Source organism: Halichoeres trimaculatus, unplaced genomic scaffold (assembly GCF_033239565.1).
Source record: "Halichoeres trimaculatus isolate MK-OKI-2021-1 unplaced genomic scaffold, fHalTri1.1 fHalTri1_scaffold_14, whole genome shotgun sequence".
NCBI classification, from domain to species: domain Eukaryota; kingdom Metazoa; phylum Chordata; class Actinopteri; order Labriformes; family Labridae; genus Halichoeres; species Halichoeres trimaculatus.
Window position 1 is genome coordinate 20065563 of NW_027437192.1, and position 26590 is coordinate 20092152.

Below are 26590 nucleotides of genomic sequence, written 5' to 3' on the forward strand. Positions count from 1 at the left end.
TGTGTGTGTGTGTGTGTGTGTGTGTGTGTGTGTGTGTGTTGGGGTGGTGAGAGAAGTGTGTCGGATCACTTGCTTTTGTTTGTTGAAACAAGCATTCATCCTTATGATGAGTGTTTTCCCTTGTGGGACTATATGTAGGTGGTTGTGTGTATTCATTTTTGTTTTGCGTGTGTGTGTGTGTGTGTGTGTGTGTGTGTGTGTGTGTGTGTGTGTGTGTGTGTAGGTGTGTGTGTGTGTGTGTGTGTGTGTGTTTTAAATGTATGCATGAAGAAGAAATCCCCCTGCAGCTTTTTGTTTCTGGGTTACGTCATCTATATTTCAGTATGATTTGATAACTCGCTCCTGGTGCATAATTGCTGAAAAATGCTAAACTAGAAGCATAGCATGTTTAACCTCCTTACATCCTTCACACACCCACACACACCCACACACTCAGGCACATATACACACAAAGATACACAGTGCTTTACACTTAACCCCTTCTTTCATTCACCATTGAGAACTCATCAGTGATTCAGCGATCAGCACTTGATGTTTTTAAAGAGTGAGAAGTATTGTTTAAGACTCGTCTGAAGTCAGATGTACCCTATTTTATTTTTACCTTTAAAACACAATTTATTACCTACATCTTTTCTTTAAAGACTCTTAATTTTCAAAATAAAACTAAAAGCCAAATGAAAAAAAAAATCTATTTGAGCACATCACAAACTTTTAATATAACTGCATCATGAGCCATTGCATTGAATTTGTTTTTATATCCAGCTACTCATGCTACTTTTATCTAAAAAGCACAGGAAAAACCAGTTAGGATTTGCTTTAAGGAGCCTATAAGTATCAAGTATTCACTTAAAGGCATGTAAACCAGCTCCCTTGAGTTTTCTCACATTAATATTTAATATAACCTTTGATTTTCCTCCTACCAAAAGTACTTTTTCATAACCCCTAAAAAAACAGGTTTTTATTGGTTAAAAAAAGAGTCAATATCTGCTTAGAAATTGGTTTTATGCTAAATGGGTTTTGATTTATTCAGCAACTGTTAGTTGTATCGTTTTTATTTAAAAAAAGAGCGTTTTTGATTCATGCGTTATCTTATCTTTTCATTCGTCCTAAATCTGTAGTGATGAATTATACATGGTGTATCTGGTCTGAGGGTGATACATTAACATGCGTGCCGCTCCAGTTAGCCTGTTAGCTTTATCACGTCACCTGAACTGAACACACTTGAGCGAACGTGTGTATTGCAGTGTGTGTGCTTTTGCAGATAAGTGTGTATGAGCAGTCATGCGTTTGCGTGACCTTATTATGTTGCATGGATGTTGGATTTATCTGCAGTGTGCATCATCTGTGACTGTGTGTGCCACGTATTTAATTCAGTATCATTGTGGCAGCTTCAGAGTCTTTTTTTGTATTTTTTTGCTTTGACCTGACTGTGAATAATGAGTAGTGCACACTGATCGCTCCTTGCAGATATTATATTTCAAACACTGCCGGCGTGTGTATTATTCTGTGTCTGTAGTGCAGTGTGAGTGGCAGGTGTGATTGGTGCCTCTGGGGTTATGATGTAGCGTCGTAAGACTGCACGCTCCAGTAACACCCAATTGTCCAGAGGGTCACACATACACCCACACACACAACATTCATGCGTGTGCCAGCTCAGCTTGAAGTTCAGTCATTAGGCTAAGAGCAACAAGGCAGAACATCCAACTGACCCCATCAGATTAATTCAGTTCATACTTAAAAGAAAAGCATGTGGTTTACTTTGGAAGAATGAGAACATCTTTCTTATCTTTCTGAGTCAGTTTGATGCATTTCTGCTAAAATGATCTGCACAGTTTTGTAAGATTCCCTCTGCTTTTAGTTACCCTGATTGACCTGAAAAAGCCAGTGTTTGTCCTTAATGCAGATCATTTTAAAAGGCTTCAGTCTGCGTCTCATAACCTTTCCCATCACAAGCTGTAGGAAGAAGGACTGTCTAACTCTCCAGACTCACACCATGATTTTATTTTAACTACTGATCTGAGACCAGAAGTTTAGACATCATGGTGCAGCAGAGTCTCTCTTGATTGCTCTGTCTAATTATGGCTTTCAAAAGACCTGTGATTAACATGTTATTATGCTGACACAGACGTTTCACATTGGATGTCTGTCTGACATGTTTGAGTCATGGTAGTTAACTTTTGATCTGTTTATGATCTTTAACTTTTCAGCGTGTACACTGACATCAACTTAGCATCACTTCCCTCATTTACTGCCCGAACTTTTGCTGCATCATGGGATGCAGAACAATGATGTTGAAGTCAAGATGGGGTGTTAAGTATTCAACAATGCATATTTTGTTATTTATCATTAACATTTAGGTGACTTAAAACCAGACTGTTGTCTTTTTTGGCCAATACATCTACAGTTCTGTAATGTTTTTGCTGATGGCGCTCTCTGTTTTGCCTTTACTCCCCCACAATAACCTGTTTTCGTCGTAAAATCCTGGCTCAAAAGAGTTGGAGTGCAACAAACTTACCTACAACAATGAAAAGTCACTTGTGAAACATGCGTTAAATTACATGTGAAAAGAAAACAGGTTTTCTGCATTGAGTGAAGGAAAAGATCCTCACTGCTCTCCTGTGAGTCTTGCTGGAAAGGACAGCTTGAGGAGCAGGTGTTTTGGGCCGTCTGCCAGTCTAGAAGGATGTGTGTGCGTGTGTGTAATGTGTGTGTGTGTGTGAGACCTTGGCTGTCCTTGATATACGAGCAGTGGAGGCAGTTAAACAGGCTGGTTTGTAATTAGCACCATGCTCACACCTCCGCAGGATAGTCAGTGGAGAGCAAATTCAACACAGTGTTATGATTAAAATAAACAAGTCTTGGATCATGATTTACAAAAGGTCACGCATATTTAATCGCACAAGGTTGGCAGCTCAGCATCAGCTGTTTAGTTTTTATTAAAAAGATCAAAGTCAGATTGTCTCCTGACACTTAGGTGCTGCATCTTTTTCTTCCTCAGACGTGAAGAGGCCACAGTCTCCTCTGGTTTGTTGTCTAGACCGTAGCACCGCCAGTGTGGCTGCATATTCAGGCTACATAACACTTAACTCACATCAAACTCTGACAGCAGAGGCAGGAGGAGACACAGTGAGGGAGAGATTAGGTGGGACAGATGGTGTGTGTAAAGTTCATCTTTGGTTGATGTCATTTTAGGTACTTTGAAGCTTTGGAGGCCCCAGATCTTTTCACCATGGTCTATTACAGCCACTTATGATGTGGTTAAGTTGTTTTGGGATAGTTTTGATGCAATTTCATCTGTTTTAGTGGAAAGAAAGGATTAAATTTGCAGGACAGTAATGTTTTTTGTTGTTGTTTTTGTGAATAGCTGTCTTACCTATAATGTCTTACTCGTTTCACCTGATAACCCCCAATGCTACACACACTCACAGTAGGGGCCTGGTTTAGTATTACAAAGGGTCTGTCGATAACACACACCATGAGTCACCTTCCTGGTATTTCCTTTTAGGTTTGTGGCTTTTCTTCGAACCATTACGTCATTATTTTTGACAACCCCTACTGTCATTTCACCCTGCACAAGAGTGTGTGTGTGTGCACATCAGGGTGTTTAACGCACTTAGACTCAAATCCTCCTGACCCTTCCTGCACACAGCCCAATCACTGCTCTAACTGGGTGTCAGGTTTTCCAAGACTTCCTGTGGGAGTTTGGGTGCTGCAATATCAATGCTGCTTGAGCAATCCAATAATAAGAGGCAGGACTTCTGCTCCTCATGTCGACCTACACTCAAACGCATATTTTGTTCATAATGCAGTGCATACTCAGAGTAATGCACTATGGTATTGCTATACCTGATCATGATATTTTGATATTGTTAGTGCAATTAAAAAAAAAAAAGTGTGTTGTTGTCTTTGTTGCCACTGCACTCTACAAATGACATCAGGCAAATTTATATTCAAAATAATGAAGCGTAGGGACATGCTGAATTCCTCCAAAGCTAGATCTATAATTCTCTTGGGTGGATAAAGAGTTAATTTGCATAGAAGGTAGGTATGGGAGGCCACAACAGAGAAAACACTCTTAGCCCCGAAATCCAACAGCATAACTTTATTGAAATCCCCATGAGGACTTTTTAAGTGACCTCGAAAAAGTTCCACCATCCACAATTTAGAGTGAGATTATCAGCGCCAAATCATGTTTCTAAATGCTATTTCCAGTACTCATGGTCAGGTCATCAAGGACTGGGTTGTTTTACATTAGGCAGAAGTCATATGACAACACCACGCTTAAGTTTAGCAGTAAGAAGAGAGATCTGTGTTTTTCTCTGCTTGTAAAAGGATGCCTTGGATTTATTTTGTAGTAATGGTGGACACTGGATTTGAACTGTCTAAAGGAAAAGGAAAAAAAAGCAAAAGAAGGCTAAATAAGAGAGTTATAGAGCACAGACTTAAACACGGGTTAAACAGGTTGTGACAATGTTCCTTCCAACCCACAGTCAGCAGTTATTCTGCAGTGGTCTGTTCAAACTTGAGAGTCTATCAATAAAATGAAGAGTGAGGTTACGTTAGCTCTGCTTGGTAGAAAAGCACTGGCATCAAAGATTCACTCACGTTACAAAATTATGAACACATCTCAGAGCGCTGTGCTGTGACTAGCACTACATATAGTCTGCTACTAAACTTTGATACAAACTGAATTTACAAAGTTTGCTTTTTAATCACACTTCAAACAACAGCACTACGTAACTGTTAACAAATACATCACCTCATCATCTGGGAAAAGGTTGTCTTGAACAAGAGGTTTAGAAAGAAGATCTGCTCTCCGTTTATTTGCTTCAAAACAAATGCGCGCCTTGGTAAAGGTCACGTCCTTATAGCAGTGGGTGCTCGTGCTCATGGGAAACAGAGTGTTTACCCAGGTTTAACTCTAGCTTTTCTGGATAGTCCTTACAGGTCTTTAATGTAAACGTTCAGCCCATGAAAGCAGGAAATTAAGAAAAAAAATTTGCAACCATTGATTTGCAAACTGGCTAAATTAGGCAACAATGGGATATTGATTCCTAAAACATAAATCAATGCCCTGTTAAAAAGTCAACCAGATATTGATTGAAGCTCTTCATTTGACAGATATTGGCTTGCCCTCTGCTCTTAATAAAGCTGTGAACTCCTGCTGTGCAACTTCATTAGCTTCATTTTCTGACCTCTTTGACTTCTTTGTTCAGCAGCTCATATTTTTCATAAATGAACTAACTCTTTTTTTTCTTTCTCTTTCAGATATTTCCAGGATTGCCTACTACACAGGTGAGTAGCTGACCTCTGACCCCACTTACAACAACAAATCATTCAGCTACTTCACTCACGCACACATTGTTAGCAGCTCTGTTGTGGTCAGGCTGCCACAAGGTGTCCCTGAGAGGAAGTAGATGAGAGTGAAACTCTCTCATGAACCCTTTGGAGCTTCGCCAGGCACTTGTTAAACTCTAAATGAAAGGGTAGATGCTGTCATGCAGTTGTCGTTGCCGTCATCGTGTGACCTTAACAATGATACTTGCAGAATGGAATGACAACGAAAGCCAACTTTATACTGACAGTTTACCACTTATGTGATTAATACCACAGGGGGTTGAGTTAAGACTATTTCTGTCCTGTAAATGTTTGATTTCATAGCTGGAATGGATTTTGTGGCAACAAGAAAATAATAAGAGTTGTAAGATTACTGTGACTACTGTATACGGGTTTGATTAAGTTGGTTAACCTGTTCATTTCAAGGAGTATCTCTAGGCAGAGGCGTCATTTTGGGATATTGACAGAAATGAATTAAACATATGAACTAGAAGTATTACAGATGAAAATATTTTGGTTAACATGTTTCAGATCTACCAGATGGACACTGTCTTTAAAGAAGTAAACTGCAAGAACTAATCCGGAACTCATTTTGCTATAATTCATCTTACTAATGACTGCAGTCTTTATTTATTATTCAAGTGAATCTGTAAATGTGTGAGTAATTCAACCAAGAGGAAAACAAACGGCTGGAAATGTCGTCTCCAGTTGTGGGTGTTGGTTTTATTAGAGCAGACAGGAGCCAAAAAGGAGACTGTGTATCATCTGGAGAGTGTGACTAATTGTGATTTTCGGACTGTAAATACTAAACAAACATGTTTTCCTTGAAGATGGTCCAAGTTAATCTCTGACTGGGTGTATTCTTCCTTTCACTTACATAAAAAGCATGTTGATGTGTCAGGGCATTGTGCCCTGAAAGCAAGCCTCGTTGGATTATTACATTGCTTATATTTACATGCCAGAAGACAGCAGACCCGCTGTTAAAAGTAAAATGGTCCTCCCAGCTTTGGGCTTACCTCTATTTCTCACGCTGCTTTTTTAGAAATCCATTATTTTAGTTTGTATGTGCAACACTTTGTTGGAACTGCTGTCTCTTTAAGGTTCTCAACCCCACAAGTCCCACGCTCTCTGATTGGCCAGCATTCTAAGGCCTGTTTGGGGCTGAGCTATGGGCAGACCTTAGTGTTTGATGGGTGCCCCTCCAATTTGTCTCAAACCAGTTAGGATATCCTTATGTGATGACCTCATCATTGCAGCGAGTCTTGTGAAGAGCTCATGAAGATCTTTTTCTATTTCTAGGGCAGACTTTTTTGGGCAGCTTAAAGACGAATTCAGGGATTTCTATGACATATGAATTTGTTGTGGTTTATACACATCTGATACAGACATCCAGCATTGTTACTTGATATAATGTTTAAAACATGGAAAGCAAAATACCCCCTCTTTAAGGAGTCAGGTAGATCCTTTTTTGTAGGAATTTCACTACCACTCTAAGACCGCATTTTGTTTGTTCATTATTTGTATGAAATATATATAATGGAAAATATTCACAGTTGTATCTCTGGTGATGCTATTATCAGAAGATGAAATACAGGTTGTAAAAGAGTTTTTTTCTTTGCAATTACATTGAGCTTGGGCATCAAAAGATTTTGGGGTAAAGGGGAAGGAAATTGAAAAAAAAAAGTATTTTATCAGACTTTGATTTTTGACTTCAAAGCAAGACTGAGAACAAGATGTTTGTCAATTGAGAAAATATCAAAGGAGCTGTAACAGTTCTGTGGCCTACCTTCATCTTTGATTATTTTTTGTTCATGTTTAGTAGATAAGTGTTGTGTTCCCTCCCTTTGAAGACAATTATGTGTTAATGAGAGAGGGAGAGACTTTGGCACAGACCCAGATGAGCGCTTCCCATTCATGGCAACATCCGGCCCTCTGACAAAGGGCTTTCAAAAGTAGACACAAACACACATACGCACATGCACACACATGCACACACACTCTTCCAAACCCCCTGCCCCTCAGAGAACAATTGCCAATGCCTGTGAATGATCACAAATTATAGTATATGTGCATTGTCGTATAAATGTCTGCTTGATTGATGAAGGCTGGCATCTGGTCAGCCGTTACACTCCCACAGATACGTAGGTGCCACTTGCTCATGGGTTTATTGGAGGCAAGTTGCCGTGGAGATGAGCCCTCAGGGCAGTGCCTCGAGGCGTCTGGAATCAAGAGCTTTGTCTTTCAAAGAACAGACTGAGTGACTTTGAATGTGCTGTGTGTAAGGTGATGGATTGATTGAGACTTAGTGGTTTGGAAGTGGACTGGTTGTCGTGTTGCTAACAGATGCTTAGTTAGCATGCAGGGCATGACCAGGGCAGTGCCAGTTTTAAGCAAAATACCGTTTTCTCTTCTCTTTCTGTTTCCTCTCTTTTCTTATATTTTTAGGGTAAGAAATGACTTTTTTACTCAGTATTACAGGGTTTTTATGAAAAGGATGTGCATGTCTTGATAATTCGGGGATATGTTGTTTTATCCCAACTGTCCCCCCCTGATGCAAGCCCCAAGTCAGAGTCAGTGCTGGAAAACAAAGATTTGGACATACTGCACATCTTGAGTCCTAAGAGCTCCAGTGAGGAGCTTTTGACAGGTTTTGAAATAAACTCTGATTGAAAGAGATGCACCTTTGTGTAGGGATGCACGATATTATCAGCACAATATCAATATCGGCTGATAAAAGCTTAAAAACACGTTCATTGGTGTCGGCAGATATGAAAATTTCTGCCGATAGGCACAGCCGATAAGGTGCTATTCAGTTAGGATTATTATTATTTTCCATCTGAAAAATAAGCTCCTTAAATAAAATGTAGCACTTCATTTATTTGCACTGCAGAGCTCTGTGTCTGTCACCAGGTTGTTACAGTAGCTCTAAAATAATCAAATGCAACTTGGTTATGTTTAAAAATGCATTGTACATTTAAAGTTCATGTGATCTAAAGAAATTATTTTTCTGTATTTCAATACTGAATGTCTTGAGTTTGAAAAAATAATACATTTCTTATTTATGGTAAAATCAAATGTTTTTTGTCTTGTTTTAAACAAATAAGACCGTCACAATAAGAGTAACATATAAATTCCAGTACAGGATAGACTTAGCTTTCTTTACAGTGAAAAAAAAAAAAACCTTGTGATTATCGGTATCGGCCAAAAGGGGTTTCGATATATCGGCATATTGGATATCAGCAAAAATCCAATATCCTGCATCCCTACCTTTGTGACCAACAAACACAAAGAGCATCACTTCCAACACAGAGTATTGAATCTCTTAATGCCTGTTACCGCTGCAAGTGGGTAGGTGTGAGACTTTTGTCAATAATTTGGAAAGCAAATATTCACAATGACCATGGAAAGACTGCGACTAAAAGACAGTTGATCACTGCATGGCGGGTAGCCACCGGCCTCCAGCCGTCATGGAGTACCGGCCGTTCTGTGATTCTCCAGATCACACAGATGGCCGGTCTGCCCCTGACGATGACTGATTTGTTTCAAAAGACAGCAGAAAAATCTACTAACACATATACAGGACAATATCAGCAAATAGATAAGAGGTATCAGTTTTACCCCAGCCAAACTGAGACAAACAAAAAGTTGCCTAAAAGAGCTTTAAAGAAATGTGCTCTGAAGATACATTTTAAAGTTTAAAATAAGAGATATGATGAGTTGAGATAGAAAGAAATGTCATTCCCTTATGTGTGAGCAAACACTCACACCAGCTGTACACATGGCATGGCAGTAGAGGTTGTTCATTTTTGGACAGTTACAAAGAAAGTTTTTTTGTTTTTTTTACAGAGGTTGAATTTTTAATCAGTTTTTAGCTTCGGATCAGCAGTAGTGAATACTTTTACTGTCTTAGCTTTCTTTTTGAATGTTCCTTTTTTCAGTAATCCTCAGTGAATTGCTCTGGAGTACTCCAGTAGTAACTTTGAGTTGTTATATAAAAGGATTTTTTCCCCTTTTCAGTTCCTTTATGTTTAAGCAGTGATGGCAATCTTAGTACAACACAAGAGCTGATCTGAGGTCAGCTCCATAAACAGAGATGGGAGGGTCTTTTTATTCACTGAACACAAGAGTTGAGTGTGATTAGCATATTAATAGTTTCTAGCTCCTCCTTCTCCTCCAGCAGTGTGCTTCCTCTCTCTCAATTTCTCTCAGTCCTCACTCAACTTTCTTTCAGCTCTGTCCTCGTTTCCCTGTTTCATCCTGAAACAATTGCTGCATTTCTCTCCTCTCTGTCGTTTCTCCCTCACTGTCTCTGAGTCTTTTCTTCTTTTTTTCTGGCTCACTCTTTTCTCTCTCAGATAACTTTCTGTTTGTGTGTCACTGCACACAGTAATTGTCTCTCCTTTCCTGTGACCACCAACTTACTGAGACTTCACTGGATCGACTGTACAAGTTGCATTTGTCTGTGAGGTTTTTCGCTGGAGGAAAAAGTTTTCTCATCACAGGGACTTACCAGAGTGAAAGAAGTGGCTGTCAGTCTGAAGAGGACTCATGTTGACTACTCCACTACAACTGTGTGACTATGGAGTGCAGGCATTGGGCAGGAATTGGAGGAAAAACAAATAGTGTGTTGACATCAGAGAGGGGCCACTGAGGAGTAATTCAGAAGTTGAAGAGGAAGGTCTGTGGATGAAACTTCACATCACTGGGGATCATGCTTGACTTGTGCAACTGCAGCGAAAGAGGGAAATATTGAGAAGACAAAAGTAACAAAGCAAGCTCCTCAAAGGGCTGGATTTTAACTTTTTCCCTGTTGATGAGTTTCCTGAAGCCTCTAAAGGCTCTGCACAGAGTCTCAGTCGAGCAGATAATTGGTCTTTTGGAGGATCTCTGCTGTGCTCTGGAAATAACAGTTGGCTAACAAAGCTGTTGACAAAAGCTGGAGACAAAGATTTCTGCCTCAGAGTCGCAGTGTGTTTCAGCTTGTTGGTGTTTGGATTACATGAGCGTGTTCTTGCAGTTGTGCCTGGACCCCGCTGTGTTTATTTATGCCACTTCTGCACACGAGGAGTTCAGCGTTCGTGATGCGCGGCTGTGAGACCACAAGCTGTCTTTCTGTCCTCGGTGCAGACAGACACAGGGAGGGACAGACATGTGTGTCCATGGCCATGAGCGGCTGTAGCCCCTTCCCCATGTGCTGGGACAGAGGTATGAATGAAAACTTTGAACACAGAGGGACGAACACACATCCACACACACACACAAGTAGCATGAAGCCTTGCATAGTGTGACATCTGACTCCATGGGAACAGAGTTGGTGTGCAGCCAAAGCTACGGTTGCTCAGCAAAAGTATTGTGAGAGAGAGTGTGTGTTTTAGAAAAAAAGACAGAGAGGAGCAAGTTTAAGCTCTGAGAGCCAGTGGAATGATCTGTTGTTAAAAAAAGGTCTTTTCTGCTTGAAACTGGCTGTGCAACATGGGAGCACATTAATATTTTATAAGGATATATCCGTCAACAGCTTTTCTGTGTCCTCCAAGTTATGTGTGCATGATAAAGTGTGTGTGTGTGTGTGTGTTTCCGTTCTCCATCTCCTCTCAGGTGTAATTACCTTCTTGAACATATCAATTTTCCCTTTTAATGGCTGAGAGAGCAGAAGCACAGGACTGAAACGGAAACAGAAAACACTCTGTGAAGAGATCTCAGTGTCTTCACTGTTCCGTATTTAAAAAACAAAAGCATTACACAGTAACGCCAGTATACACAGAAACACACAGACATAAAGGAGGCTCTTGTCGTTGGGCATTCCCAGATGAAGTTACGGAGAAATTCCAGGAAGTGTGTCAATGTCACGGCTTCTTACTCAGGAAAAACGTCAGCCTGAGGTGTATTGTCTTCTTTGTGTTTTAGACGCAGGTGCTTACATTGAGCCTTGACCCTGACTGCACCTCATTCTCTTTTTTTCCTCTCTCTGGTGTTTCATTGTGCAGTGATAGTCAGCCTGTTCTTAATCCACCCTGAGAGGTAAAAACATGTGTTGTTTGTAACTTTTGCTGTCCTAGAGTTGTTCCAAAGAAGTTTGAGGGTGGATTCTTGTAAACAACTTTTAAAATCTAAAAGTATTTATGTCTTATTTCTAGCAAAAAAAAAGTCCTAGTATTATTAACACAAGTGTCATTCACCCGACAAGTCCATCTGATTTTTTTTTTTCATAATACTAAAAGAATAATATAACACCAGAACTGTGTAAAGAACTGTTAATGTGGTTCAAAAAACTTAATGAATTTTCTTGAATTAAGATTTTTTTTGTTTTTTTTCAAGAGGCCTGAAAATTGTCATTCGTAAACTATCACCCGATTCTTGTTAAACTCATAATGAGAAATTTGGGTGTCATTTTCGTCTTGTTGTATCTTGAATTGAGAGATTTACCTGGACTTTAAAGGTGAATGTGGCTCATATTGAGTCTGATTGTAAGAGAAATAAAAAGAGACACACTTGCTTAGAGTTCAGTAAGCTGAGGACAGAGGAAAGGGAGATTATGTAAGCAACAGTTGGAATATCTTCTGTCAAGCTGAAGCTCAAGCAATCAGTTCACAAATCCATAAATGGCAAGTTTTAATTTACTTTTTTCCCAGCTTAAATGACAATGTTGGTTGGGTAGACTCTAAAAAAACAGAAATGAAACTAGTTTAAGTTGTTAGTACTGAAATGAAACTGTCTTCAACGGTGGGAAAATTTTCTTTGAAGTTCTCTGTGGTTGTTGGAGCTTTGGCTGCACAAACTTACCATTGAGATATGTCAGTGTTACTTTTTGAAACGTATTGACCACATGGTTTGTTAATTGTTCATTTTGGCACCTTTTGATTTTCCTCTCCATGTGACCTGAGGATGTAATGATTGTAAATTGTTGTTGGACTCCATCCTTCATTTCTCTGACGTCTGGTTTGCTTGTTTTCTTCTCACAGAATATGACAGACACCTAGCAGCAGCAGTGTCAGCAGGGAAAACCATGGCGACGGCCTATATGGACCCCAACCTGAACCATGCCCTCCTGGGAGGAGCCAAGTCTCGGCTTAGTGCAGGGGGGTCGGATCGAACCATGGCTGGCTCCGTGGACAGAGTTCTTAAAGTCTTCCATCACTTTGAAACCAACACTGAACAAAGCTGTTGGTCGTCAAATATCAGATATGGAGATGCAACGGATGTCAGGGTAAGAAAAGACACAACACTGACAAAATACAGAACAGTCCTCAACACAATACATCATTTTTTAATTTAAGGCTAAGCTTGAGCTATTCCCTGCAAATGAAGCATACAAGAGCAGCTCATCATATTTTTGTCTGCAAGCAACTACATCACAAAATGAACTACTGAAATTCTGCAACCAATCGCAACTTAAAATGAAATTACTTTACAGCTCAATAAAAATTACAAACCATCTGGTGTTCTGATTTGGGTTTTTTGTTGAAAGTTTTCCTTTGTAACTTTCAGCAAAAACTTCACTGAAATACGTTAACGGGCATTTCATGAGTATTGTTTTGCAGCTGATTTGTACCTCTCACGTCTTTAAAGGTAGTAGAGGAAAACAAAAGAGCTTTTTTGACCACAGAAATTACAGGGGAACACACAATGGCAGCTTTGAATGCAGACTTCACGGTTTGTCTTCAGTTCAGCTCAAGCTGTCTCCTCCGATTCAGCTCCCTCTGCCAAATGAGAATATTTTTCCAGCAGACGACATTGTACCTCAGGTCACACTCTGTTTGTGTGCACCACTGTTGGTTACACGGCAGTATGCTTTTAGATCCCCTCCCGAGATGCAGAAACTACTTAGCACTGCTTAAACTTTAGTGGTCGTAAAGGATGCATCGCTGCAAATAACCTCTCCCATCTTTCTGACTCAGTATCTGGGTCAGACCCTCTAGCATTTGACACGGCAACACACATGCTTCTTGGAGCATGATTGTGCGTCTGTGTATGATATGTGTCAGCTTGTTTGGGTGGGGACGTCATATTTGATTGCTTCAAGTAAGGTACACACTCACACACACTGATGCTTTAAATAATGCTTTTAATAAACGATGGCGGGATGAGCGCACAAAGGTATGGCAGACTGAGCTTGGGGTGGTGAGGTCATGACTTGAACAATACCACAGTCAAAATGTACCTGAATTGAAACTTGTGCTAAGAATATTTGTGGTAATGAGTTTTTAACCCATAATCATGTTAGTTCAAAAAAAGTTCCTGAAAAATTCACCCTTCTAAATGTGTTTCCCGCCCCATTTCTAGGGAATCATCCAGAAGATTCTGGACATCCACAAAGTTCGCTGGACATCTTGTTTTGGCCTGCAGCTCACTAACAGCCAATCCAGAGACCAGGTGCACTGGCTCCACCCTGATATGGGCGTTTCCCACGTTAGAGAGAAATATGAACAGGCGCGAGCAAACGAGGAGTGGAGGTGAGAGGAGAAGGTTGTTAATAAAGCAGATATGACACAGAGCTGCTGTTTTAGTGTTGAATTCACAGACTTACCTCACTATTTCTTACTAAACTGGCTTTTGATTTCTTGTGACAAAGTTAAATCAGGAGGAGAACTACACTGGATGGTATTTTTTGACTAGACACTGATTCATTTTGCCTTCTTTAACAATGGGAGCAATTTTTAAAACACCTGAACTAAGGAAGCTAAAACACTAGTACATAAGACTGAGTCATAATACCTTTCTTAATGCTGTCTAACTTGACCGCAGATAAGGCGAGGTCTGCTCCTCTAACCAGTTTTCAAAACGTCAAAAGTGACTTATTTTACCCTGTAAATTGTCCTTTTGTACAAAGCTGCAGAAAGTGATTTGTTGCAACCAACAACTGGAAAGATAAAGAAACTTGTCTGCTGTATGGTGACTGGAGGCCCTGTGTGCGCCTACTGCTTTGGCAGTTTGGATGTTAATGCTCCGGCATATATTATGTTTATTGTGGTGCTCTTGTTGCTAATGCTATTGTGAGCTGCAGACCTTTTGCACTGTGAGGAGGAGAACCAGATGCCCACTTTGTATGACTAAGTCAACAACTCTCTCTGTCTCCTTTCCACCAATCCTTCAATCCATGACCTTATTTGCATCCTAGCACATCATTTTTCTTATCTTTCTATTTTTTCTTTCCTTCCTGAAATTCATCCTTTTCTCTTTTTCTTCTCTCTCGTGCTCTGGTCTGATCTTCAATGGTTTTCAGCTTTGAACGTATTTCCTCATCCCGAAGTTTCTTTTCAGGAAACATGAAAAGCTGTAACCTTTTAACAACATAAAGACAAAAATCTGTTTTTGGTTGTTTTTGTTTTTAAGTTGGATGTTGGATTGTTAGTGCAAATCTCATTTTCTTCCACTGCAGGTATGAATTAAGGATCCGGTATCTTCCAAAGGGCTTTGTTCAACAGTTTACAGAAGACAAACCCACGCTCAACTACTTCTACCACCAGGTACTTTCACACAAAGAGACACACAGACACTCAAAGAGACACACAAACACACTAAAGCACCCAGACAAAAACAGATTTCATTTTCTGCTAGCAGCTAAACAGCACAGAGACATATGGCACTGCTTGAAGACAGCGTGTGCTTGCCTTTTGGTAATCTAGGTCAGAAGGGATACGGGTGTATGTGTTTGTGTGTGTGTGTGGGTGTGTGGGTGTGTGTGTGTGTGCCATGTGTTGCATGAAGCGATATATAATTTAATCATCATATTTCCTCACTGTGTATTTGTGTTTCCCAGGTGAAGAATGACTACATGACAGAGATCGGGGATCAAGTGGAACAAGATGTAGCTCTCAAACTTGGCTGTCTAGAAATCAGGTTGGACATGCTTCCACTGCCAAACAGTGGCTCTAACTCAAGACTTAGTCCCTGAATTAAAGCTACAACGCACCACACTACTTCTAGGATCCATTTCAAATGATTCTTTTCAAAGTTTGTTTGCCCTACAGCTACACTGATCACCCCCTCCTATGTTTTTCACAATTCATTATTTAAAGCAACATCTTGTCTTGTCTCCACAAAACCCCCCATGTACTGATTCATCTGTTGAACCTGAACGAGCATGACTGTGTGTCCCTGCTGTAAGTAAATCTGATCATTCTCTCTTTCTGTGTCCTGCTGGTTTGAACTTCAGGAGGTTCTTCAAAGAGATGAGAGGAAACGCCCTGGACAAGAAATCCAACTATGAGCTACTAGAGTAAGTATTCTCTTCATGAGCACAGAGCTACAGGAGCTCACCATCAGTCCAGCTCACAGTTATTTAGAAACATGACTTCTGCTCTTGAACTGAAAATGTTCTTTGTATTCCAGCTGGAAAAAAAATAACCAAAAACAATGTTAAATGATTAAACAGATGCATAAAATTTAGGAAAATATTGTTTTTGTCACCTGTAAGAGAAGTGTTCAGCCTACTTATATTCATCCATTAGATCACATGTGTGCAACAATCATGACCTTTATTGGATTTTTGTTGGATTTGCGGCTCAGTCTCTGTTGGCTCTCTGGTTTGCTCCCTGCTAAATGAATCCCGATGAGCAGCACTGACAAACTCAGGCCCTAACAAGACCTGGCTCTTACCTCGACCGGTTCTAATGAGCTGCCCTCTCCCACTGAAGTCTTTCTTTTTGCCTGTCAGCCTAACGAGCTCTCCAATTAACTCAGAAGAATGCCCTCTGTCTTTCCCTGGGATCTCTTTGTCTTCAATCTGTGTGCTCCTGCCTCCCTTCATCCAGAATTTTTCTCTGTTTTCCCCCTCATCCTCATTCCTACCCTCCCTGTCGGCCCCTGTCTGCTGCACATTTTAGACTAACAAGTAAAGGAGAAGGAAAATACTGTTGGAGCTTTCATACGCCAAGCTAAAAGTTGGATATCAGAGGTTTTTGGGCTCATGTTGAGCATTTATGTCCAAAAATGATGATATATTTTGGGAAATCAGCCCTAGATGTTAGCAATTGACCATGCTGAACAAACAGATTATGAATGAGTGATTACTCTCAAGCTGCTTTAGACAGAGATTCTGCAACAGTGCTGTAACAAAGTGCAAATGCTGGGTCAACTTTGTCTTTACTCTTAACTAAATGTTGCTGTTCTGGTGCAGGATTTACGCAGCGTTTGAGAGAGCTAGAGATCTCCCTCTGTTAAATGTCTCATACCTCTGCTGCTGGCTGATTTGCTATAGAGCTTCATCCCACAATTTTACCTCTGAGACATTTTATTCAGACACCGAGGCAACAGCAGCCCAAAGCTGTTTTCACATGTGCAGTCTTGGATATTTTCTGGAAAATGTCAACATTTTTCAAAAATGGCTTTTTACACATGTCCCCGATAGGATGTTGTTTCCCCGGTCAAACAGTTGGAGTGGGGTGTCTCAGGGTACCAGATATGTAATGTGATAGTCACCACGTAATACTTGCAAGATATCAAAGATGGCAGACAAAGTGACGTCTGAGGCTGTAATGACGTTTTGCTTCGTATCAACACTACTTGTTTTCGCTGGATCAACAACAGTGAGGAAAGAACACTGAGATGAGCGGAAACATTACTAAGCAGCATATTACATAAACGATGATCATACTAGTCCAGGCATGGGCAAACTATGGCCTGGGAGCCACATGCGGCCCGTTAAAGTTTTAATCCGGCCCGCCAAACTTGAAAAAATTAAATGAACATTCCTTGTTAATGTTTTATATCCCTGCAGTTCTGATGTTTTCTATATAGAGAGTTCACATTTAATATTAAAATATCACACAAACAATTTTGACACAATCTTTTATTATTTTTTGTTTTTTCATTTTTAAAACCAGGACAGAAAAAACGTGTTTTTCTGTTCTTCTGTAATTCCGTTTTTCCGTTTTGGTTTTAAATCAGAAAAAAAAAAGTCAGTTTTTTTGTTATTTTTATTTTGTTTTGAAACAGAATAATGAAAGAATGAACCATGAACCATGGATTAAAAATACCATTATAATTCCATTCTCTCATATTCTAATTCTAATTTCAAAACAAAATAAAAACAGCGAAAAATAGACCGTTACTTGTTTTCGGATTTTTGATTTGAACACAAAAAATTGAATAACAAGTCATTATCCGTTTTCTGATTTTGGATTCAAAAACAGATAGGGAATGAACAAATGATATCCTGATAGTTACCAAAGCACTCCATCCATCTGCTCCTGGTCCGGCCCCTTTGACAAATGTTAGAACCCATTGTGGCCCACGAATCAAAAAGTTTGCCCACCCCTGTACCAGTCAGTGAGGTTGTGTGATATCAATGTCATTATCCTGCCACATTTATTTCAGAGTTGTGTTTCTGGGGCATTTTCACCTTTATTGATAGGACAGATAAACTAGAGGAGGAAAATATTGAGAGTAGGGGGATGACATGCAGCAAAGGATCATGGATGGAAGTCTCTTATGGGGGTGCAAGTTTTAATAGACAAACCAGCATCTTCCACTTCCATTAATTTTTTTGTTTAATGACTTCTGGCCTTACTCTGACTTATGTGGAAACTTTTAGAGGCTAACAGGAAATACTCTGGATAATTAAATTATAAACACAAATGAGCTTTTCAGAATATTCTGTTTTATTGAGATTAGGGAAGTCTTGATCAGGTTTTTTTTTGTCACTGAGTCTGAGTCCTTTGATTTTGAGTATCTGCCGATACTGAGGCCCGATCCGATACTTCCACATGGATACATTGCTCTCCCAGCTTTAAGCTCCTGCTACGTTCTGCTCCACTTTACGCCATTCAACCAATAGCGTCACTGCAGCAAAGTGATGTTGTGCTCTACGTTGTTCCTGTAGGGAGTTGAGATGGTCTGGTTCTGTACCACCACATAAGGGTAATAATACTAATACTAAGCTGTTATTTTTCCCATTATTATAGATTTAATAAAAATAATGAGAATGAATATATAAGTATTTCCATCCAATTCCTGATCAGGTGTAATGTCCGATTCCAGTCAAGTCTGAAACCATGTGATCAGCCACAATTTTCAATCACATGATCTGATCCGGACATCTCTAATTGAGATGCACCTGAGTGCCAACTTTAAAACATGCAATCGAGGCATTTTCTCAGGTTGGTGCTTTGAGTCATTTATTAAGGATGAGGTTTACCACTGAGCATCTTCTAGAGATGTGTTTGTCGTATTTTCTCAGTGCTCAGAACCTTTTTGACACCATCCTTACCCTGCTGTACACCACACACTGACGTAAAACCACAGCACTATATCTGACCCGAGCTGGAGGAGGCAGAGAGGATGATGTAAGCTTACAGCCTTTCTCCCCACTCATCTCCTCCTCCCCCTCTATCCATCTTTTCTCCAGGGGAGTTTGAGTCATTAGCTTGCTTCCTGTTTTAGCTCCGCACATCTTTCTTTGTCTCTGCGGTCACCCTCTTTGTAGTCCTCCCTGCTTCTCTCTATCTTTTCCCTGTTCTCCTTCAGCCTCTCTTAGGAAAAGATGAGTAGAGCCGTGCAGTCAACACTTAGTCATCACTTTCCATTTCTGTGTTTTGTTTCTTGTCTTCAGCTGTCTCACTGCCTCACTGTATCTGTTTGTTGCTGTTGATAATTCTTCTGGAAAGGAAAAAATAATCTACTGGGATCAGATAAACACAGAAATGCAATGTCAATTAGCATTCCAGGGTGTAATTATAGCATAATAAACATGCCTCTGTGTCTCTCTTTCCAGGAAGGATGTTGGTTTGAGGCGTTTTTTCCCAAAAGACTTGTTGGATTCGGTTAAGGTGAGGATGATGTCTTTTAAAGTTATTTGGAAATCATTTAATGCACATGAAGAAGACAAAGATACTAACTTTGTAATCAGCTTCAAAATTAGTGTTTTACTGAGATTCTGGTTAACTTTGATGTCCTGTTGGACAAGTAAGAAGTTCTGCAGCTGTCGTCACTCTGCTGCTCCACTGCAGTTTTATTGTTTCCAAAAGTAACCAAACTTTGTGGTTGTATGAACACACTCAAAGCTTGACAAGGATGTCTCTGAGCCAATTTTTTATGTTTTTCTTGATTTGTTGTCAGACCTTGTGTGGTCTGGCTGACATTGTGCAAAGCAGGCAATCCTCAAGATGACTGAAATGAATCTAAGCCAAATAACCACTTATGCTCAGATGAACAGAGATGATAAAAATAATGTCAAGGAGAAATGAAGCATAGGTTGTTCTCACAAAAAAACTGTCTGCTTATTCATATTCATGAGTGAGATGCATTTCAAAACAATCAAGGCTTTTAAATATATCGTTTGATACATAAGCAGTTTTTACGAGAGTAAAGATCTACACTTCAAAAACTCAAATCTTACAGAGTGTATTTAACCTCATTCCAAGTAAAAATTCCTTATCTCACTTGTCTTTTTTCATAATTTACCTGCAACAAGATGTGATTCCTACTTTAAAAGGAATGTTGACTCTTTCTGTATCAACATTTATTTTCGCTCACGTATTGAAATATCTTGACTTATGATTTGTGTCTTAAACAGGATCTGACTTTAAGCAGTTTAATGACAACTGAAGATAAATTGTTTATGAGTGATACTTCAAAGTAAACGGTTGTAACATCATCAGGCTACTTAATTCCTGTGAAAACGTCACAACTTGTGTATCAAAGATTGAATGTCGAGTGGATTCAGAGGCAGAGTTTTTATTCGCATCACATCTTTTTGATAATGAATTCAAAGTGATCAACACAAAACTGAAGTTAAAATGAGTCTTCTTATTTTAAAGTAGCTAGTACCAGCCTTGCAAAAGGTCTGCTTGTCCTTTTCCAACAAAGAGGCCTTAACATTCACCTTCTCCCATACTTAACAGTGCATCACCACCATGCGAGCCACAAGCTCTGTGATTGGTCCACTGCACAAACTCGTCATACAGGGGCTGAATTTTACGTCTTTCACTTTCATTCTTTCTCATTTTTCTCATAATTTTTGCTGTACGATCAACGGCAGTTTGGGCCAGCACTAACCTAACAAACTGCACTTGGAGTTAAATCTATTATTGCTGTTGATTTCACATTGCTCCACTGTACATGTTATTAAGTTACTGTTGAACTTAGGCGTTGCTGTGTTGTAGTAGTAACTGTTATTGGATACCGTAGGTGGCAATAATGCACCTAGAATTCAGTGCCACCTGCCTAAAATAGAGAAAATAATTAAAATGGGGTAGTGCATTGTGGGAAACCAGTGCTAGATACATTGGTCTGTCTGTTCAAAAAAGTTTCAGAATCAGAAGGACATTTTTGTTTTTTTTGTACTCCTGCAGATTTTGCTCTTGTTTACATTCTACATTCTGGCCAAATCAGTACTCACTGCTGCTTTAGTGGAAGGTTTCAAAACACAGTATGTAGTGCTCAGGGCACCTTCCGTCAATTGGTCATAGGGTCAGTGCAGAAGTATAGACCACCCCAAAAAGACCTAAAATGATACATTAAGCTTTGATATAAACGTTCCCTCAGTTTGTCGTCTGGCTGATGTCTGGTTTTGGTTGGCGGACGTTTTGTGTGCGACCACTGTGTGCTTGCATAATGAGCAGTGTCTGTGTCAGTGATCAATTTACGGCACGCGTTTATGGAGAGGGTCTTGGGTGTGTTTATGTGTGTGTGCATGTGTGTGTGTGTGTGTGTGTGTAAAATAAGACCCAGTGACCCGCAAAGGTCTTGATGTCAGCGGGCGGGCAGACAGATGCTCAGCAGAGGGAGAGAGGCTGTCCGTGTGTGTGTGTGTGTGTGTGTGTGTGTGTGTGTGTGTGTGTGTGTGTGTGTGTGTGTGTGTGTGTGTGTGTGTGTGACCCTCAGGTCCTGTTTAAACCCACTTTCTCCTTCCAACAATGAGGAGGGAGGGGGAGGCGTCACTGTGTACCTCTTTGTGTCCCCCTCAGTCTGTCAAACCCTCCCAACTCCCTCCTCATCAGCTGCCTACATGCCTCCTCTACCTCATGTCCTCTTCCTCCTGTTTCTACTCTTTGGTCGACGTGTCAACACACACTCCCTTAAGGACTGTTTTTATAGGCCATGAAGATTCACACAGTAACACACAGACAGAAGTGCAGTCCAAAAACACAAACTGGCAAACCTGACTGGTTTATTTGACTTCTGTTTTAACTTGAACCATAACTTTTCTGAAATAAAAACGAACAAGGGAATCATATTTATCATATTTATGTAACAGTATCTTAAACCTATCCTAAATGAAGAATAAGCTCAGGAATGCCTTAAAAAGGATTTCAATGATTTAAAAAGAAATCAAATATTTCCAGGTTCAAGTGCCTTAACCTAAAACTGGATTTGTTAAAGTCTTGTAAACAGATCTTGTTGGACTTTGGAGATTTGTAACATTTAGTGTTTTGTTTATTTCTGGCCAAGTTTTAGGAGCAAAAATTACTTTAATAATTTGAAATGTTTAGAAACTAAAACAACCATTATCTACACTTATGCTAAGATGGATCAGTCTGTGTTTGAGTTTGAATTTCAGCAGTTTAAGAAATAATACTAATGTAAAGCAAATGCCAGTGACACATCTGCTCTAACGTACAAACATACAAAGACACGTGTTAAAGAGGGAGAAAGAGACCGCAGCTGTCATTTAGGTTACCGCCGCTCGCTCCGGTGACAGAGAATGGTAGTCATTTAATGGGATTATTCTCCCTCAATGGACTCTACTTCTACACACACACACACACACACACACCTTACAACCCCAGAGCAGATGGCTGTAGTAGTAAACAGTGACTGATGTGCGCTGTGTTGAAAGCGTAATAAAGAACAGAGTGTGTTCATTTGTATTGACAGGCTGGGCAGCAGGTTTGCTAACACTGACCTTTAGTGGCTCAGGAGACCCGAGCCTGAGTAACACAGCTGGAGCCGTGCTGAGGAGTCTATTTTCCCCTCATCAGACTGCACACATACTGATTTACTCTATAAAGCCAAAGAAAAAATATTGTTTGGTGTTTTTTCTAATTCATTGATGATCTTAAGCACAATGTTCAATAAAACTGTTAAAATATTCAGTAAATGTGGGGGTGATCATAGTCTTTCTGATGTCAGATAAGTTCTCAAATATTAAAAGCTTCCCATCTGAGTATTTGAGTGCTGTAGTTACATAACTGGTCAGCTCTATTGCTACTGAAACATGGTGATGGGAGAGCGATAACCACTCTCAGCACTTCCTCTCAGGAAGGGTGGATGGACAATATCCCTGTGTGGGTTTATGTGTGTGTGGCTGGCGGGTTATTTCAGAGTGCCAGTCCTGGAATTCATGGAATTAAAGCACTGATCCTATCAAGAGCAGAAAGTACACACAGAAGCACATGCATGTTTTTCCTGTAATCACATGTGTGTCATGACATCTGCTGACATGACACACATACTGTATGCACATATGAGAACACCCAGGAACACTGCAGGTTTTAGATGTAGATCAGGCTCACAGATGGTGTCAGGTGATACTGAAATCAAAGGCTGATATTCCTGCTTTTGTTCACCAGTGAAAATTAAATAAACCATAGAAAAGGGAAAAAATACATACTTGAACTTTTAAATCTTGAGAGCTTGCATGCTTCATGTTTCACAATGTTGCCCCCCTGTGTTAATAACTTTGGCTCAATTTGTCTCAACTGGTCGTGATTGGCTGATGTAGTGTTATTGAACAAAACTGGTAAATCTGTGAAAATCGATTCCTCTGGTTGTCTCTAACTGTACAACTTGACCTTAATGTGTACTGTAAATCCACATATTTCCAAGCGCAGTCTGTAGAGAAACCAAATCTCCTTTAATCTTAATCTTAATCTATATATGGGAGCTATTTATAGACTGGGATTGTCTGTACGGGATGTGTTTCCAGTCTGCCTGTGTTTTTTCACTACATGTCCTGTTATCTGTTAAACATTTCTGCACCTTTAATGCTGCAGATGTCAGTGTAGTCATATATGCAAGCGAGGGGTTAAAAAGGTCATTTTTGTTAGGGTTGAGTTCCTCATAATCCAAGTCTCATTTTTATACATGCCCATGGGATGAAGGGGATTATATAAAACATTATATATGTTTTTCACTTGAGTTTCAAAGTATAAGAAGGGATTGTAAATGTCAGGACAATGTTTCCAAGATGGATTTTTTTTCTTTCAGATCCCCATCTGTCGACTCTCCAGTGACATAACAGACCTCAAAATATTAGATCAGAATAGTGTGATTGTGTTCCAGCAGGAAACTCTTCACCCATGTGCAACATGTGCAAACCCAAATCCTTTACATACAGTGACATTTAAAAATCCCTGTGCAGTCTTTGATGTGTAATTGAGTGTTAACTGTGAAAAACCTTTGTCCAGTTATTGATCTCATCCCAGAGGATCTCTGGAATGAAGCGTTTACGTCCATTTGATCTGACCCACAGTTCATGAATCAATGTATTCATCCTTTCATGTCAAGCTGCTACCACACATACAGATCCATGTGTCACTTATCTGCTCCCTGCTACCATCTACACATTTGCTTCTCCAACAAGTAGATTAAAGAAGCATCAACCTTTTTGTTGCAATTATCACTCTTTTTTTCAATTTTTGTCATTTTATCTCTTTCCAGGCTAAAACCCTTCGAAAGCTGATTCAGCAGACATTTAAGCAAGTAGCCAATCTGAACGACGAGCAGTGCATCCTGAAGTTCTTGGAAATTCTTGCACCAATCTACCGCTACGACAAGGAGTGCTTCAAATGTGCCCTGGGGGTAGGTGTCTTCCTGTTTTGCCTTGTCTCTGCTGATTCTTGGTGTACTCTGGGAGCTTTGGTTAGTTGTGTTAGGTTGACCCCTTTTGGTGGGAGGAGGTCTTGCAAGAAGCTGTGTCACAAGGTGTAGCTGGAGTTGTGTGAACAATTTTTTTCTAAACTTACTGTATTTTACTTCATCTTCTCTTTGTTATGTTATCTGGTCCTGCTATCATCACGTCTTCACTCCTGCCCCTGTCACCTCTTTTACAGTCCAGCTGGGTGATTCAGGTGGAGTTAGCTATCGGGCCAGAGGAGGGGATCAGCTACCTCACTGACAAGGGATCCACAGTAAGTTTGTACAAATACTTAATTGTTCTATAGATTAAGATGTTTTCCTCTTTCCTGACTCAAAAAGTGGATAAACCAACTCTACTAAAAGTAAAGTAAAGGGCTTTATTGTCATTGTAGCAACAATGAAATTGTGGGTGCAACTCTGCTTAGTGTGCAACAAAAGGAGACACTAAAATAAAACAGAAGAATTGACACTTACATTTACCTCGTAGACATTCACATTCTCACTCAGCCATCTGGAAAAATTGAGATGATTGTTTTTCCTCTCTTTCTGTCCCCAGCCAACCCATTTAGCCAACTTCAACCAAGTTCAGTCCATCCAGTACTCAGCAATGGAGGAGAAGGACAGGAAAGGGATGCTACAGCTCAATGTAGCTGGAGCTGCTGAGGTACTGCTCCCTTATCCATCTGTCTGTTCATCTCTCGACCTCTCTTTTTACAGTTTGTGGTATTTAGCACTTCAAGTACATACCTAAGTATTCCCTGACACTTGTCTGTTTCAGGTAACATGTTCTAGTATTCTGATAATCTCACTCCTTTTTCGTCTTTGTCCCGACAGTGTGCTTTGTTTTCCGTTACTTTGTTTCTCATTATTTTCCGTGTAAACGCATGTGTCACAGCAGAGATAACAAAAGTATATGGTATCCCTCAGAATATTAAGACAGTTAAGTCCAGTGGTGCAGCGATGAAATCAGTGGACTATTGCTCTTCGCTTGCTGAATGATGAGCTCTGCTCAGGCTTCTTCTTGTGAATCTAAAAGCACTTCATTTTCACTCTGCATTTCCATTTAAATACACTGCAAAAAAAACAAATCTTATCAAGTTTTTTTGACTTATTTTTAGTAAAAATGTCTTTTTAGACTTGGTATGAGCCACATTTAATGAATCAGTCAAAAAAATGTCTGATTCAAGTTATTTAAAGAAAAATGGTGTTGAATTTAAACACAGACACTCACATAGTAAGAGAGGAATTTTCTTATGACGCAAGGAGCATCTGGTAATTCACACTCTGATGTTATGTTAAAGAATGTATGAGCGTGTCTTTGTAACAACCCTGTGTGTGTGTGTGTGTGTGTGTGTGTGTGTGTGTGTGTGTGTGTGTGTGTGTGTGTGTGTGTGTGTGTGTGTGTGTGTCTGTGTGTGTGTGTGTGTGTCTGTGTGTGTCTGTGTGTGTATGTAGCCTCTCACTGTTACAACAGCATCACTGAACATGGCCGAAAACTTGGCTGACCTGATTGATGGCTATTGTCGACTCATCTCAATGGAAACTCACTCGTTCATCGTCAGAGTGCAGAAAGGTATGAAACCTGATATTCCTAACTTCTGTTCCGGCTATTTCCCTTACAGGCCTCCGTAGGGCTGGCCAATCATGGTAAGGGGTTTTGTGGAGAAGTTAGCCCTGAAGAGACAGCAGCTCAGATAAAGCATCGCAGACAGAAGCTGAAATAGGGGATTTCTAAAGCACCAGTGTTATAAAGATATGTATTTTTTTAGCTGTTACTTATATAGAGCTTCTAACAGGGCACCAGAGGGACAGTATAAAGGTTAGACGTGTGCACAATACCCCTCTTTAAGTTAAACACACTCATAACCAAATAGTGTTTTCTAAACTGGCTTGCTGTCTTCTAATAAGTAATAGTTTTACGTTAGGTCCCTGCTTGTTGTAGTTTGATTTAATTGATTTATTTATTGTGTTCAGAAAATTGAGCTTTTTTATTTCTGACTTGTAGAGCTTATTATGCCTCACTTCACTCAAAACAACTAATGATGTGTGTTTCTGTCCTCTAGAGGGAGAGAGAGCACTGCCTTCCATCCCAAAGTAAGTGTGTGCCACGTTCTTAAGGAGAAATCCACATGTAGAAAGTTTAGTCTGGCTCAGAGCTATGGAACGATTCAAACTAACCTCATTTGTCAATCAGTCCTGGGTTTATATGGAAGTTTAATGTGTCTGAATTAAGTTTACGTAAAACTCATAAAGAGTTAACAGTTTTAAGAAGCTGTGAACTTTTGATCCGTAATTCTTGCGGCTCTTTGTCCCTACTTTGAAGCACAGGTCCATCATCTTACATTTGTTTATCTGTGAAGCCTGAACGCTGAGTCTTCACATCTCTTGTGTAATTCAAACACCAACTTTGCGCTAAGTCAAACTTCTCTCACTCTCTTTTCTCCCCTCTCCCTCT

General features: G+C 39.9%; 1 protein-coding gene across 7 annotated transcripts in view; it reads left to right on the plus strand.

Moving 5' to 3' along the window:
- The window catches only part of LOC141803499 (focal adhesion kinase 1-like), a 64176-nt gene that overhangs the window by 13192 nt on the left and 24394 nt on the right, over window positions 1-26590 (plus strand). For 4 of the 7 annotated variants that reach the window (XM_074687579.1, XM_074687581.1, XM_074687580.1 and 1 more), the window contains exons 1-12: window positions 9577-10542; window positions 12297-12541; window positions 13618-13787; window positions 14714-14801; window positions 15095-15174; window positions 15491-15553; window positions 19049-19103; window positions 23938-24078; window positions 24330-24407; window positions 24692-24799; window positions 25591-25708; window positions 26199-26229. In XM_074687579.1, coding sequence (XP_074543680.1) covers window positions 10383-10542; window positions 12297-12541; window positions 13618-13787; window positions 14714-14801; window positions 15095-15174; window positions 15491-15553; window positions 19049-19103; window positions 23938-24078; window positions 24330-24407; window positions 24692-24799; window positions 25591-25708; window positions 26199-26229 — 1337 coding nt within the window. In that variant the 5' untranslated portion in view covers window positions 9577-10382. Of the gene's footprint in view, window positions 1-5268; window positions 5296-9575; window positions 10543-12296; window positions 12542-13617; window positions 13788-14713; window positions 14802-15094; window positions 15175-15490; window positions 15554-19048; window positions 19104-23937; window positions 24079-24329; window positions 24408-24691; window positions 24800-25590; window positions 25709-26198; window positions 26230-26590 lie in introns of those variants that run through there. The other 3 variants (XM_074687577.1, XM_074687578.1, XM_074687583.1) reach the window with 2 other exon arrangements.